The sequence below is a fragment of the Carassius auratus genome, chromosome 22, assembly GCF_003368295.1.
Source record: "Carassius auratus strain Wakin chromosome 22, ASM336829v1, whole genome shotgun sequence".
Taxonomy (NCBI): domain Eukaryota; kingdom Metazoa; phylum Chordata; class Actinopteri; order Cypriniformes; family Cyprinidae; genus Carassius; species Carassius auratus.
The window spans coordinates 23022194-23037708 of NC_039264.1; the positions used below are offsets into that span (position 1 = coordinate 23022194).

Here is a 15515-nt window from a genome sequence, read left to right on the forward strand (position 1 = left end):
TGACAGATCTCTACATCTCTCTTTAATCCATCTGCTAAACCATATTTAACATTTTTTCAATATCCATGCAGACCTCACAATGTAATTTCAATGATATAATTTATAATAAAGAAAAAAAGACCATTGTCTGTTTTGAGAGGAGAAAGAGCCTGCAGTCAGCTGATCTCATTGACGTCAGTTGCAGGACTCTCTCATAATTAGACTGGATTTGCCGGACATCTTTATCTCATCCATCATTATTCTTTCATCACAACTCCATGAGTATCTCAGAGGAAGCAGGCTGCAGCCATCGGTCAGGAATATGTGTTTAATTTGGACCCACACATAGTCACACCCACCTTTCAGACTGCTTGTCCAGCTTCAGTAAAGCAGTGAAGAACATGACAATCATCATGGCAATGACAAAAAACTGAAAGAAATAAAACAAAAAAGCAAAAACAAATGGGGTTGAACACAAAGAGGGGGCAGGGCATGAAATCTCAAAACAAAGACTTGTATTGTAAACATATGTAAAATGTAAACTTAAAAGCAAGTGACAAAAAAGTAACATGACGTGGACAAGACAGGCAAGAAAAAGGACAACAACGCCGGGCAAGAAGACTAACCAAAAACTGACAACCCAGTGTTGGCCAACAGAACCAACTGTACTGGGCATAAGCAAGCTGGCAAACTTTGATTGGTTACTGAATTACTATGTACTTGGAGAAAGCTAATCAAACAAATATAGTATCAATGTCAGGCTTCACAAGACCTCATGTACCTCCTGAAGTTGAAGGCGAACCCTGTTGAAGAGTCGCAGCCAGTTGGCTTTGGCCCTTAGTGCAGGGTCCACAGGTGGCTCCAACTTTGGTGTGCTGGGAAAGGATGGACATTTTTTTTTAGATATAACTAAGCATTCAGCAAAATGTCATGAAAGGCTACACCTTCTCCAAGGACAAGCTTACCTCTCTGGAGGAGCATCTTTCTTTTCTTGTTCTGCTTCAGGCAGGTTCTCAGTAGCAGGGGTAAGCAAAGGTTCCTCCGAAGGAGCTGCCTGCTTGCCTGCAGGTGTTGGGACCTTCTCAGGCTCCAACTCTGAGACTCGTGGTGGGGTCAAGGTATGAGGGACCTTGGCAAAAACACCCTGTGGCTGCTGTGGGGGCGGTGACTTTCGCTTAGGCTCAATGGTCTGGAATGGTGGTTGAGATTGTGGTGGCTGTTGCTGGTGTATGGAAGCCTGTTTCTCCAGTGGTGGACGGCTGGTTGGGGCCTCAGGAGCTAACGCTGGGGCAGTGCTGGTTGGGGTAGGGGTGTAAGGTGGCTCCTGCTCTTCACTGAGAGTACCATCCAGTGGATAAAGGTCTCCGTCCTCTTCATACACCATTCCTTCCTCTTCCTCCTCATAGGGAAACTCCCTTTGCTCTTGCTCATAGATCTCACCATCCTCTTCATCATAGAGTGCACCTTCTTCACCTCCATCTTTGTTATACTCCCCATCATCACTGTAGACGCCATGCGGCTCATCTGGATCCCAACCAGGTGAGTCTTTACCATAGCTAACGGAGGAATGGCAGGAATGGTAGGAGTCATTCTCATCGTAGAACTCTCCGGAACCTCGGAAGCTCTCACCATCCTCTGGGCCAAACTCCTCACTGAGTTGGGAGCTGCCACGGCTCAGCTCACCCGAGGAGGCATAGCGACTACTACCGGTGGGGCTGTGGGAGTAAAGAGTTGTTAGTTATAGGTCATGAAAGAAACAAGATGGGCGACTGCTGATATACGGTTTATGGGCCATAATAATTGTGGTAAAGAAAGCAGGAACGACCAACCATAAAGGAATCTTATCCTTGTCAGCTGATAGAAGTCTCTCCCTGCTGAAAACAAAAGCTTAAAACCTGCCAAATATGGTTTTCTGCTCTTAACTGGTCTCTCAGAAGGCTGGCCAATACACCATCTTAAACCAGCTAAGACAAGCAAACAAATTTAGGGTTGGTTTAACGGTATTCTCTTCAGCAGGGAAAAGGTTTCTGCTTATTTATGGATGTATGCGTGCAGGTAAGGTGGTGAGAGAAAACAAGACAGAATCCTGAGGTTCATTTGAGGGATTCGAAGGAAAAAACTCACATCAACATACAGACTCAAAAAGAACTGTTTCACAAAAACTGCGAAATGCCAATGGGAAGAGTTGTCCATGGACAGATTCATCCAGGTGGACTTAAGAAAGGACAACACATTGAAAAAACAGAGATAGAAACACTGAGCTGAAAGAAAAAGGGGATACAGCATTTTCCTGTGACACTTTAAACAATGGAAGGCTATTTATCTTTGCTGATGAATGAGCCAATTAGGTGTAGAGAGATTGAGAGAATGGAATGAGTAAGAAAAGATGCGCTGCCACACACACACACATTATCGATTACGGGACCTAAGGTTTAGTAATGCATGAAGAATCAGAAGCGAAAGAGATGGGGTGTGTAATAGGCTGTGAGCCAAAAAGCATCTGGGCTTCAGACTAGAGGAAATATGAGAGCCACAGGACACACACACAATTACACATACAATCACAATTCTGTCAAGCCTTTCCGCCGATTAATCATATATCCTTGTCACCTTTTCTCACTTCCTCGCACACAAACCCATAAATTCTCAAGACACACACACACAGCTTTATTTCCTGTCTTCCACACGACACATTTTGGCTTTCGGAAAGGTTTTGTCCATGAGATGCTGAAAGGGTAAATCAGTGATGTGAACATCCCCTGGTCTCTGTCATAGCCATCAGCATGGTCCATTCTGCTGCCCACACACAGCCTAGTGTGTCTAAAGGCTATGTAATTAGCGCACACTAGGCTTTTGCAATTACAACGTTATTCTCTAACTCTGTCAGGCATATAGCAGGCAAATAACAGACTTCACAAAAAACACACTTTGTGACCAACCCAGTGGACCCCCGTCTGCAATTGCACCAAATTCCGATTTACACAGTACAGAAGTCACAAGAAAAAGCTTCTGAGACGTACGGGTTGGTTACCTAATAACAGGTGACAGGTCATTAACAGGTACACAGTAGTCATGATAGAGGACATAGATACATATACAAAGAGGTATACATAAAGTATATATATCAATAGACCATGTATGTAAAAGAAGGACTGGTGCGCATGCATGGCAAGCATAGCGAGGACCACAGGACCAGACAAGTCCAATTCCACGACATCATCACAGCGGGACGGAATCACAGGCTGGAGCAAGAAGAAGAGCAGGAGGAGGAGGTGGAAGAGGGTGGAGGTGTAGGAGCTACGGAGACCCACCTATCAGAGAGCGAGTGCCTACTGTCTAAGGAGTACTGGCGGCTGGTCCGCCTGCTTGAGCCAGAAGCCGAATCGAGATCGCTGCGGTCGTTGGTGGCGGAGTCTAAACTATCATAGCGTCTGGTGAGAGGGAAGGGATGGGGGAGGCAGGAAGAGGAGGAGCATGAGTAATGTCTTTTTTCATCTCACCTTATGTGTTGGGAAAATGACCCAACTTAAGGCAATGGTTAATCAGCTACTAAGAGACTCTTATCAAAAGCATCACTTTGGGATCAGGGTCTATCCATTTGTAAGACTGTAGGGTGGCTGCTTTGAGGCAGCTATGCCTCCTTTTGGTAAAACTATCTTAAGGGACAGTTCCCCAACAGTCTGCCCTGTTAAAAAAAAAAAAAACAGCATATGTTTTGAAGCATGGCAGCTGGTTTGAGCTGGCTTAAGCTGGTCCTTAGTTGGCCACGAGTTGGTTAATAGCTGGTCATGTGTTGGTCCTAAGCATCAGCTTCTACTCAGGACCAGCTGATAACCAGCTCAGGACCAACTAAGGACCAGTTCAAACCAGTTGCAATGTTAAAAACTTGGAGAAGGAGCTTCAGGTGCCATTTGGGACAAGGCAAGAGTCTTAGAGCACAAAGTCTCCAGCATGCAATGCAATAATGTAGGGAATACCACATTTGCAAGACAAAATGTACAGGAAATAAAAACTCGTTTTGAAGTGAAATGGGCCAAAACGAACAATTGAGGGGAAACGTTGCATTCATATCACAGAGTGGCACCAGTGTGGCTCCAAACCCATGAAGTGTATAACAATGACCACTCATCCATGGCTTGTATAGTCACCATGCATAGGAATAAGAACAGAAGGAAAGTCCCACAGACACAGTGAATGTTTTTACCAACTGATAGAGGCTAAAGTGACTAGAATTAGAAAATACATTGCAACCAGGAATTGGGGCTTATGGAATTTACCTAATGGGTCTCTGGTTATCATAGTCATAGTCATGCATGTCGTTGTAGCGGGAAGCCATGGTGCATGTGACGGATGGGGTATGGTGCATGGATGCGTTGGGCTGGGAAGTGGTGTAGAATGGAGGCGGGATACTGTTGCTGTTTCGCTGCGGTAATCACTGTCTCGATCGTCCACAGCACTGTCTGGATCGTCATCTGAGAAGCAAGTGGAGAATTTAGATGTAAATTGTGTGGATTAACTGTAATATCTGGTACTTTTTAAATATTGATGTTCTAGGACCAAAACCATGCCCATCATACTTTGGGAGGAGTCAATGAAAAGTTTTCAATGCATTTCTTTTTAACCCATAAAACAAAGTTTACTTACTTTGCTGGTCCCCCCATAGACTCCAGTTACCTATTAGAACAATGAGTCGACACAAAAATTAGAAGCAGACCAAGAAAAAATTTTTTTTTGAGACACATGCCTCTGTGTGCCCATGAACAAGCAGCTTGTTATAAATCTAGGTTTGTAAAACTACCAGGTGTGACACAGACATAAATTTGGATGTCTGGAGTGCAGAATAGTGACCTCACCCAGGTACGCTAAGTGCTAATGGTTAATAGCTCTGATGTAAAGCATGGCCTGTTGGCAAACCAAAGATTCCCGCTCCTTAACCCACACATGCATGCGATATTGGCTGAATACTGTCCAGGAAATCTTTATGCACCATGATGCTAAGCCATCCATCTAGTGCTCAGAGATAAAGCAATCTCATATTGGACATGCTGATGGGGTGACTGGACCTCTAATGAGGTTCTGCACACATCAACCTACCAAGGGGACTTGCAATTTATAGTGTGTGTCTAAGTGTGAGTAGTGCTTAAAAGCTCACAGCACTGAGTTGATGGCACTGGAAGTGGTCTCTCGTGCTCCTCCTGGTATGTGTACTGCAAAATAAGCAAACAAAAATGACTGTTTGAACAGGTGATAGTCTTTATTTTAACAGGTCAGTAGTTCAGAAGGCAAAGAAAAAAAAACTGTTCAGGTCTCAGGAGTACTGCTGACAGACTCAAATTAATGCATGTTCCGCCCTTGGGCTCTGGGGAGGACTGTAAACACAACAAGACTCACATCTTGGTCCCTCATGGCATTAAGCTGCTCCAATTTCTTGGCCCAGTATCGAGCTTCCTCCTCTGGTATATCTAGAATGATGAAAACTATGGGTTAGCATTAGGATGATTGTGGACCAAATGCAGTATTTTAGAAAGCAAAACACAGTAAGGATACCTAATGGGAGTTCAAATCGTGTATCCAAAAGCACTCGATGGAACGTGGGATCTTTGGTGCCACAGATCTCATTCTCAGCCATAATGACCTGGGAGTCTAAAGTCAGCCATTGTCCTGGACCTTCCTACAACACGAGAAAAAAAAGCACTGCGCTCAGAGACATGTTGTTGTCTGTAGGAGTGGGAGTCATTTTATTTTTACACCAACGATACATATAAAGTTAATTTTGCTTTAAATAATGCCTTTATGATATAAACATGTTTGATATCAAAAGAATATCAATATGTCAATATCCCAAAAAACAAACAAAAAAACTTAAGCTCACTGAAGACAAGTAAACAATCAGCGATTAAATAAGAATTAGGAACTAATTACAAGCAATAGGATGAAAAAAACAAAACCTAATACAGAAAAACAAATAAATAATGTATTGTAAATATTCGTTTTTTTATTGTATTTGTATTTGTATTTTTTTTGATAATGTAAGAAAATTTGTTTAAATGTTTTGCTTGAGCAACTGTGTTGTGCTGTGTGCAAACTATTATGCAACAACTGCATGAGTGTAAAACAAAAATGCAATTCACGATCGAAAATTTAGGTGAGATAAATAAATATTTTAGAAAAATGTTTCCTTCCACCCTCAAATAAAATAAAGAAATAATGAATAAAAACCCTATGAGAGGGAAATTCTCCCCATTTTCACAAATGAAATTCAGGCCCTGAATAAATGTCTAAAAATCCTAATTAATGTATTACTATAAATAATTCTACATGATAAAAAAAAAGATTGGTATCGGTGATCGTATCGGCAGATACTGCTTTCTATAATTTGTGATCAGCCTCAAAAATCCTGATCGGAGCACCCTTAAAAATATTATATAAGGGCCTTTCGCACCGTTTTAGTTCCAGAACTAAATGTGAAGTACTAATGTACTGGGACGATTGTGCTCAAACTATTCCCAGTTTTATTTAAAGGATTGTAAGTGACGTAAACCGGTTACAGAGAGATCATTTGTGCGCGGCTTTAACAACAGGAGGATGGAGGGCGCTGTCATCGGAGCTGTGTTTTTGTTGCATCTCACAGGTTTCACAATAATGGACATGAAATGTCTACGCATACATAAATTTAAATTAAATAAATGTATGCATTTAGCAGACGCTTTTATCCAAAGCGACTTACAGTGCATTAAGGCTATCAATTTTTTACCTATCATGTGTTCCCGGGGAATCGAACCCCCAACCTTGCGCTAGCTTGCTTGCTAACGCAACGCTCTACCAGTTGAGCTACAGGAAAGAAGAGCTACAATGTTTACAGGATGTTGTTCACACAGCGTTTTAAATCATGGCAGGTGAGGGCGTTTTCATACACGTCTGGCCAATCAATGTATAGTTACGTCACGGTTAGTACCAGTTGTGCTGGTTAGACCCCGCTTCGGAGTAGGAGCTAATTTGGTTCTCAAAAAAGGCAGTCCGGTACTAAATCGCATCCAGTTCCGGAGGTGCAAAAAACGCCAAAAAGTGGGTAGTTCCACAATTAGTTCTGGTACTATGAAAATGCTTCTGCGGTGCGAAAGGCCTTATAGAGTCTTACAAGGAATGGTTTCTGTTTGCAATGAGAGCCAATGGTAGGCTTCAGCTACAGATCTACACATATAGCTCTACAGAGGCTGAGAAAAGCTGCAAGCTGTTGGAGGCCAGGCTGGCCATCTGGGCAGTACCTCGTTCGACTGTCGAATGCTGCGCAAAGGGATCCACAATGTGCCAACCATGGTGTCCCAGATCAGTCCTTTGTTCCATACCTCAACTGTCAGTCCCAGATCCAGCCTGTTAATCTCACTAGAAGATGAAGTGAAGGGTAGTATTGAGAAACAGAGAGATGGAGAGAGATATTCATGTGTTTTTATGATGATATGGAGACAATACTGGTATGTCTGCTTCATATATCTTCAGTTAATAAACCCACATTAATAATCAAGAGACCTTAGGCAAAAATTTCTGAATTACTGTGGAGAAACTGCAAGACAAGTTTTAGTTCGATTAGACATGCTGAAAAACCAGCCCCCAGAGAATGGTGGAGGACAAAAATAAAATCCATTTTGACAGGGGCACTATTTTAAATGGAAAAAGAAACAGAAAATAGCAATAAAAACCAAACAGGGAACAGACAACAATGCCATCTGTGTCTTGGGCATCTCCAGCGCCACTCCAAGTGAAGCTCCATAGGACTACGATCTCTAAAGCCGCATCAAATCCTAATAAGATATTAAAACCAATCCTTCTTACAGACCACAGGGGCTAATCTTGGGGACAGTGGTGGTGCTGCTTTAGACATTACACAGCAAGATACAGAGGTGCTGACTCAAAATGAAGCTCTTGCAGTGTCAACCAAATGCTTTCGTAGTTTTGCTCTCAGTGTCTCAAAATTTTCTTCATTAGAACATTCACATTCTGAACAAAATGTGCAAGAACATTTTCTTATTTGTGAATGGATGCAAGTGTGTTGCTGTGTTGTTCTAACTGGTTGCTAGGGTAGTCTGGGTGGCTAGTTGGGGCGTAATGGTACACAGAAGTCACGGTTCGGTACGTACTTAGGTTTTGGGTTCACAGTTCAATACGAGTTCAGTACAACAGAAGTTTTTTTTCATTTATTCTGAACAGACAGTAGTGCTACGTATATGTAGCATGACTAGTTGTTTTTGATTTGATTTAGATTTACATAAGACACCTGCACAAAACAAAGACACCTGCACAAAACAAAAACAGCAGAGGGACTGAATTCAAATGCAAATTTATTACTGACAGCAGATGGCGCTTATGGAACAGCAACGATATAGAGTTTCCTATATAAACCCACAAATAGTTTTCTTCCTATATTTCGAGCATCATGAACAATGAGCTTGACCTGCCTGGTACAGTATTTTCTCCCGTTTACAGACTTCATAAAAACTCCACACAAATTACATTTGGGAAATAATTGCAATGCAGTTTGCATGGAATTCTGGAATTGAGATCGGCCCAAATAAAACCCAAAACCAGTTCCAGTTTATAGCCGGTCAATCAGAGCATCTCTAGAGCCTAAACTTTCCAACACTGCTGATTTAAAACAAGCAGGCGGTTCTAAAAGCTCTTGTTTGCCGCAACGTTTTTGGGTTGTTGCATAGATTGCCTCTTCGTCTGCTCTTTCCTGTTGTGACGGTTAGCATTGCATTACTGCATGCGCCCCCTTCTGGATTGATCCCTATAACTGACTGTATTCGTTGTTTGACTACATAAACCAAACAGTGACAATTTGGGGCAAATACATGTACTGTTACACTTCTAGTGGCTACTACAATGATTGCTAGGACAAGTTATGCAGGTTCTTATATGTTCAGGGCAGTGTTGGGAGTAACGGTGTTTAAGTATAACGGCGTTACTAACGGAGTTAAATTTTCAGTAATGGAGTTATCTAATTAATTACTTTTCCCATCATTGCAACGCTGTTATCTTTACTGATAATGTTAAGTGTCGCGTTACTACAATTTGGTTGAATAAAGTGCGAGGTGTCATGCTTTGGCTAGTGGCTACACATCAGCTGCCTGACACCGTTGCGAAAACAGATAATGATTGGCTGGGTGGGCGGTGGCCTGCTCACGCTGTCTCACTGCATGCTCCAACAACCACTAAACACAAGACGGCACCAGCGATAATGGCGTTCTCGAATTGGAAGTACCAGGAATTAAAGGCAAGAATGTTTCTATGACATGCACGGTATGCCCAGGAAAAAAAGACTTTATCCACGTCTGCCTCAAGCAACTCAAATCTTATGAACCACCTCAATCAACCCATGCTAACATGTTACTGTACTGAATATTTAATGCTGTGTTCAAACCAGACACGACTTGCACAAATAAATCTAGTTTTATAAGTATTTAATGTGAGAATATAGTTGTTTTAAACTCAAATATACGGTTTATTTAAAAAGACAGCTTCTATTTAAGAATGTGTTTCGCTGATTTTCGGAGGTTGTCAATACGCGTCTGTGCAGACGCTCTATTAGCGTCTGGTGTGAACTCACCATAAGAGTTGGATAGTGTTCTGTTTATTGTTTGCCTTAATGTTGCACTTGAATTTTATTTTTATTTCTATGCATATCATATGGCAGGCTGCAATCTATTGAATTAAAATAAATACAACATTTTCTAAAATACTTAGTGTTTTTATTCTTCAATCAGTTAATATAAACATCTTATATATTAAAGATGTTATGGGACATAATAGCGTTATAGAACATAAAAAATAACGTCACAGTTACTTTGCTGAGTAACTAATTACTTTTACAATGTGGTAAATGAGTTACTAACTCAGTTACATTTTAGGAGAAGTAATTTGTAACTGTAACTAATTACTTTTTTAAAGTAAGATGACCAACACTGGTTCTGGGTGTTTGAATTGGTAAACTAAGTCAAAAGAGCTCATCCAAAGCTTTTTGAAGTGTTTAAATTTAAGATATTACTTTGTTGTACTTCGTGAACTCCTCTATTTAAATGTTTTATGTCTATTCTTTCAGGACAACAAGTATAGAAGACAAGATTTACTGCAATTAGTGCTAAGCAACATTTGGGCCCTTGAGGGTGAAACCATTAGGGGGTACTTCCTGACTGGCACTACCAAGGGAATGCCAACTGTCACATGCAAAAACAGAAATAGCTCCTTCATCAAGGTTCTTGTCAGCTCAGTCGTAAGAAGTGAAACGTACTCTACACATGTTTGTGACGGCAAATGTTTGTAGCTACACTAGCTCAAGCTCTCACGATATAGGCTATGAAATGTGTCTGAATGCAGTTTAATTCAAGTACAGATGGCATTCTCGGCATTACCACTAGGGAACACACATTAAGGGTGCACAATGGGACCCTGTGCTTGGAATGCTTTGCCCAAACATTTGCATCAGCATCATGACTTACTTGTTTCTAGCCTTTCCTTGCACTGTTAAAAAGAAAGTGAAGAGGAACTCACAACATGAAGTCCTGTTCCCAACATGGCTGACTGCCGCGCACGGTTACGGTGGTGCTTTTCACGTTCTGAACCTTCAGTGACACGTAGGTGTTGAATTTCTCTGCAAAGAAATACCAGTGCATTTAATAGACTGCTGCAGGAAATAAAAATACAAAAAGATATTGTGGAAAGCTAGTTACAGTGAGACTTCAGGCTTACCTTGCGGTCCATCGAGCTTGGCTTTCTTCACTGTAATAGAGAGAGATGGGTATGTAAATAAGTAATAAACACGGGTATTAAAAATAATCACACTTTACATATCAGGCAGCGCATTTCACATTCAATGTCAGCATATTTGCATTTCTGCAAAAGGGATTCCTCAAGGCTAGACTCCAGTTTGTAGGGATTTTCAATTAGTGGGAAGGCAACTCATAACTTCAGCTTGAACATACAAAGAGTGCCATGATACTGTCATGGTTTTTGGACATGGCAATGTTTTTTGGTATGTACCGTGTTGCATAGTGTTACCATGGTAAATAAATACTATGATAATCATTCATTACCAAAGTATAAGGTGAACTTAAGTTGAATTTATATCAAAGTATCCTGTAATCACAATCTGATTCTATTTCTGTAGCATGGTAGCACCACAGTTCTTTTTTAAAAGCGTTGTTAAAGAGAAATACTCATGAAAACCTTTAAAACCATCATGTCAAGCAACAAAAGAAACAGAAAACAAGTTTTTCTGTGCAGATTATGAACAATTTGGGTGCTTATGAAACCTCAGAGGGGTCTAGAGAGGCAGTTACTGTCAGTTATGCTTAGGGAAAATCTGAAAAAAAAAAAAAATCCCCTACTGAGCTTCTTTTAAAGCCGAATGACATCAGTGACCCCATTCATAATTCATATTCCCCTATTCAGAGTGGGTAGAAGCATCCTCGAGTTAAGGGGACCTTAAAATAATTCCAAGCCTTCCACTGTAATCCTTCACAGTCAGCGTTCCTCTTTAAATTCAGTGCAGAATATCTCACTTCCTCTAAAACTCTTACCGGCTGACATTTTCAACACCTGAGAGTGGCTCTAAGTTATACCGAACGCAAAGCATATGAGTCAGAGGTTCTTGACAAACTGATAATATCACAAACAAACGAAATGGAAACTCTCACATTGCATTCGTCTGTTTGCCAACATACTGCAAATCTACACTTAAATGCTTGGGGAAAATTGAACATCCATTTCCTGCTGAGAAGGGGGAATGTTAGTGCTGGTTTGTTGCTAGTCTAGCTGGCACAACGGCTTCCTTAAATTTGGTTGAAGCCACTCAACAAGTATAATCAGGTAAACCTGACTGATCAAGGAAGTCGAGCTGGTTAAGCTACAGTACGGTAGTTAAAATGCCTAATGGAGTGATGCTAACATCCAGAACACTGAAATTTGTTGCATTCCATAAATGCTAATAGCTCCAGATGAGAATATGTGAGTGTTATGGTATGGAATTGGAGCGAGGTGCAGAGTTTGCCCACAGTAGTGGGTGATTTCATTCCAGGTCGGGTTTTGCAGCTATGAACAAATCACAGCCTTGCTGATATTAAGTACAATAAATGAACATCTAGTTCATGTGCAACCCTCACACAGTACATCAACAGACTGTTGGCTGAACATCTGATGCATAAAGCACACAAAATGGGAAAACACTTTGGGAGGATTTCCAGGAGTTCTTTAAAGGTACTTTAATTCTTTACAGTGTTAGCAGTTCAGCCCAAAAACAAGAATTCTGCCATTAATTACTCACCCCCATGTTGTTCCAAACCTGTATGACCTTTTCTCATCTTTGGAACACAAATTAAGATATTTTTGATGAAATCCGAGAGCTTCCTGACCCTTCATAGACAGCAACGGAACTTCGTCATTCAAGGCCCAGAAAGTAAGGACTTTGTTCAAATAATCCATGTGACAACAGTGGCTGCAATTTCAAGAAGCTACCAGAATACTTAATGTGTGAAAAAAACAAAAACAAACAAACAAACAAACAAACGTTACTGTCGTTAACACACGCAGACACACATGGAAGAGAAGAAACTGAAATAAAATCATTCAGAAACAATTTTAGCATCTTTCCACCTGTGATCACTTGTGTATAAGATACATTATTAATCATAATCATCACTCGTTACAGAAACACACCCCAAAGTGGAACAGATCTAGCATTTTGAGCGACATAATGCACTTTTCCACCACGTAGTTCTAGGAACTCAGTCATAGCTAGGAACAAACCAGTAGGGTCGTTCCTAGAGAACCAATTTATCCCTCGGGCCATTGTTCTGGTTTAATTCGCATCGGCAGCAGGAGCTCTGAAGCAGCCGACAATGATATCTTTATTAGTGGCATTTTCAAACATCTACAACTGGTGAATGGAGGACGCCGTGTTTGGAGATGTTTTTGTTGTGTGTGTGCATGCGTGTGTTGTTGTGCCGTGTCGTGGGTTTCGTGATAATGGAGATGGAATGTAAACGCACAATTTTTCACGGAATTGAAAGAGCTAGTGTGAAAACTAGACCAAATCTCCTACGACAACTCGTAGTGTTATCATCAAAGCTGAGAAAAGAACACAACGCTGCTGACAACAGGTAAATGCTGTTATCATTGTTTTCCATGTTCGTGAAGTCAAAGTTTTACATGGCCTTTTAAAAATGCCGGGGTAAAATGTACATGTATTTGCATCGCTTTGACCGTTCTCTGTAGATCCCACCTTCTCAAGCAACACGATTGGTCGATTTTACGTACAATGTCTGCAGGTTATTGGTCAAGTGATCATTACCATCATTAAGTATGTAAACAGGAAACCAAAGCCAAAACCCGGATGTTTTAGGCAATATAGAAATCCTGGCCAGGACGTGTCCTGCGAAAATGGCACGATTGGCCACCCTACCAGTGTCTCGTATGCGTTTTGGTCAGTCAGCGTACACTGCTTCACTGATAGTTCCTATATAACTGTTTAAGACCCTCCTCTGAAGTAGGTAAATTCGTTTTTAATTAAAGTTTTAGTTTAGTTAAATTTGTTTAATTTAGTTCCCTCAAATGGAGTTCGAGTTCCTGTGGTGTGAACACACCAAAAAGTGGGAACATCCGGCAATAGTTCTAGGAACTATTATAAATGTTTCCTCCAGTACGAAAGCGCCTACTATTCTGCTGCTATAGTGGACAAGCACCGTAAGGCTGATAGGAAAATGACATTTATAATGAAAGCCTCACAATAACCAATGCTGCACCTCCACTCAAAGTTCCCGCTCACGATGCGCCATTGTCTCCACCCACTCGTGCAGGCAGGCTATCCTCTCTCATGCTCCCACGCACCATCTCCTGCCATGTGGCTGGCATGCACGTGTGCTGCCTCTTTATCTCTTCCCCTCTTCCTCTCGCGCTCCATTAATCTCTCTGTGTAGCCAAGCTCGGGCAGAGCGAGCTATATCCTGACACTAAAAATAACCACTTCAGGGTGAATGTTGAGTGAAGGGGGTTTTTGGGGGTGGGAGGCTAAAAGCTTGGCATTAAGGGATGATATTAAAACAAGCTTCAAAGAAATCTAGGATTTACATGCAGTGATGTAAAGTAATCCATCAGCGATGAACTTCGGTCATTACTTTTAATACCTATTTTGTTTTAGGTATTTGTTCATTTAAGTATTTTAGGGTTTTCATCTGATTTTTATCACCGCTTTAAATGTAAATTGACAAAATGGGTTTTTTAATTGTTTTAGTTAACAATAACAATGCTCCAATTTCTTGTTTTTAATAAATAATATCAAATAAATACAACACAGCAGAGCATCCTTGAGGAACTACAGTGTTTGGCCTATTTAGACCACTAGATTTAATGTTATTTGTCTTATGAATGACTATGAATGAATGTATAAGGTCTGTAACTCTGCAGTTGCACATGATGGTTTTCTTTTTATACCTCTTGTGTAAATCTACAGCATTTGCAATTGACTGTCAGTGCTAAATTATACATGGTAACCGTTGATCGCATTAACTACAACACAGTCATATATCTGGAAGGTTAAACAGGCAGTTCGAATCAATTATTAAAATGAAAATGAGTCAAGGCCCCGGTTCCTTACAGGCAGAGTTCATCCAGAAATAAAATCACATCTTTTGACTCCTGCATTAACAAGTATACACCTGTATAAATCCTCTGTGGAACACACAAAAAGAGATGTTTAGTAGAATGTCAAGGCTGCTCTTTTCCATAAAATCAAAAAGTCAATAAAGTAAGTTTTGTGTGTGTGTGTGGGTGTGTCATGATTCCAAGGTTTAAACTGATAGCTTAGAATGCTTTTCCATTGAAACAAATCAGACATTTTAAACAGAGCTTAGAAAAGATGCATTCAAATTCACCAAAAAGTGCCGAAGAAATGGTAATGTAACAGGACTACAAGACTTTCAACATCATCAACACACATCCGCTGGGAATTAGGCAAGCCGTACTGTACATCTGCTCAGGTTACTGCCAAGAATGATGCCAGTCAATGTGACACACACACCCACACACTCACTGCCACATTCGGACGCTGCTTGTGAATCTGCTGCCTGTTTAATTACAGAGTGGTGGCAGACGTGCCGTGGATCAGAAAGTGTGTGTGGGATGTGTTCAAAGAAACATGGCTTACAGTATCGTTTAGATTTCTGAGGCTCCTACAACAGTTCTACAACAGACCGATCTGATTTGCATGTCGTCTTGCGTTAAATAGCAATCAAGAAAGCCAAGCAGCCCACTGCAAACTGCAGACCAGAAAGTGCATATGAAATACATTCAGCCAAAAATTTACACCACGTATTTCCACCTTTACAGACGCAGGGAGACACTATTCATACTTTCAGTTCCTAATAAATCTAATAAACTATCATTTTACAGCAATTATTCATCTCAATTTCTACATATCCACCTGTAATATGAATGAAAATGAACCATGATAATATACGTCACAAATGTTAACATTAAAATAAGTGCGA

The 15515-nt window shown here is 40.8% G+C and overlaps 1 protein-coding gene across 1 annotated transcript; it reads right to left on the reverse strand.

Annotated features, from left to right (window-relative positions):
• Positions 1–241: 241 nt before the first annotated feature.
• LOC113040682 (protein unc-13 homolog A-like) lies at positions 242–4303 on the reverse strand. Its single transcript, XM_026198959.1, has 5 exons — positions 4257–4303; positions 3291–3410; positions 945–1694; positions 761–854; positions 242–409 (listed from the first exon to the last, which is right to left on the reverse strand). The coding sequence occupies exons 1-5, from the start codon at positions 4292–4294 to the stop codon at positions 329–331; spliced, it is 1083 nt and encodes a 360-aa protein (XP_026054744.1). The 5' UTR covers positions 4295–4303; the 3' UTR covers positions 242–328.
• Positions 4304–15515: the final 11212 nt, after the last annotated feature.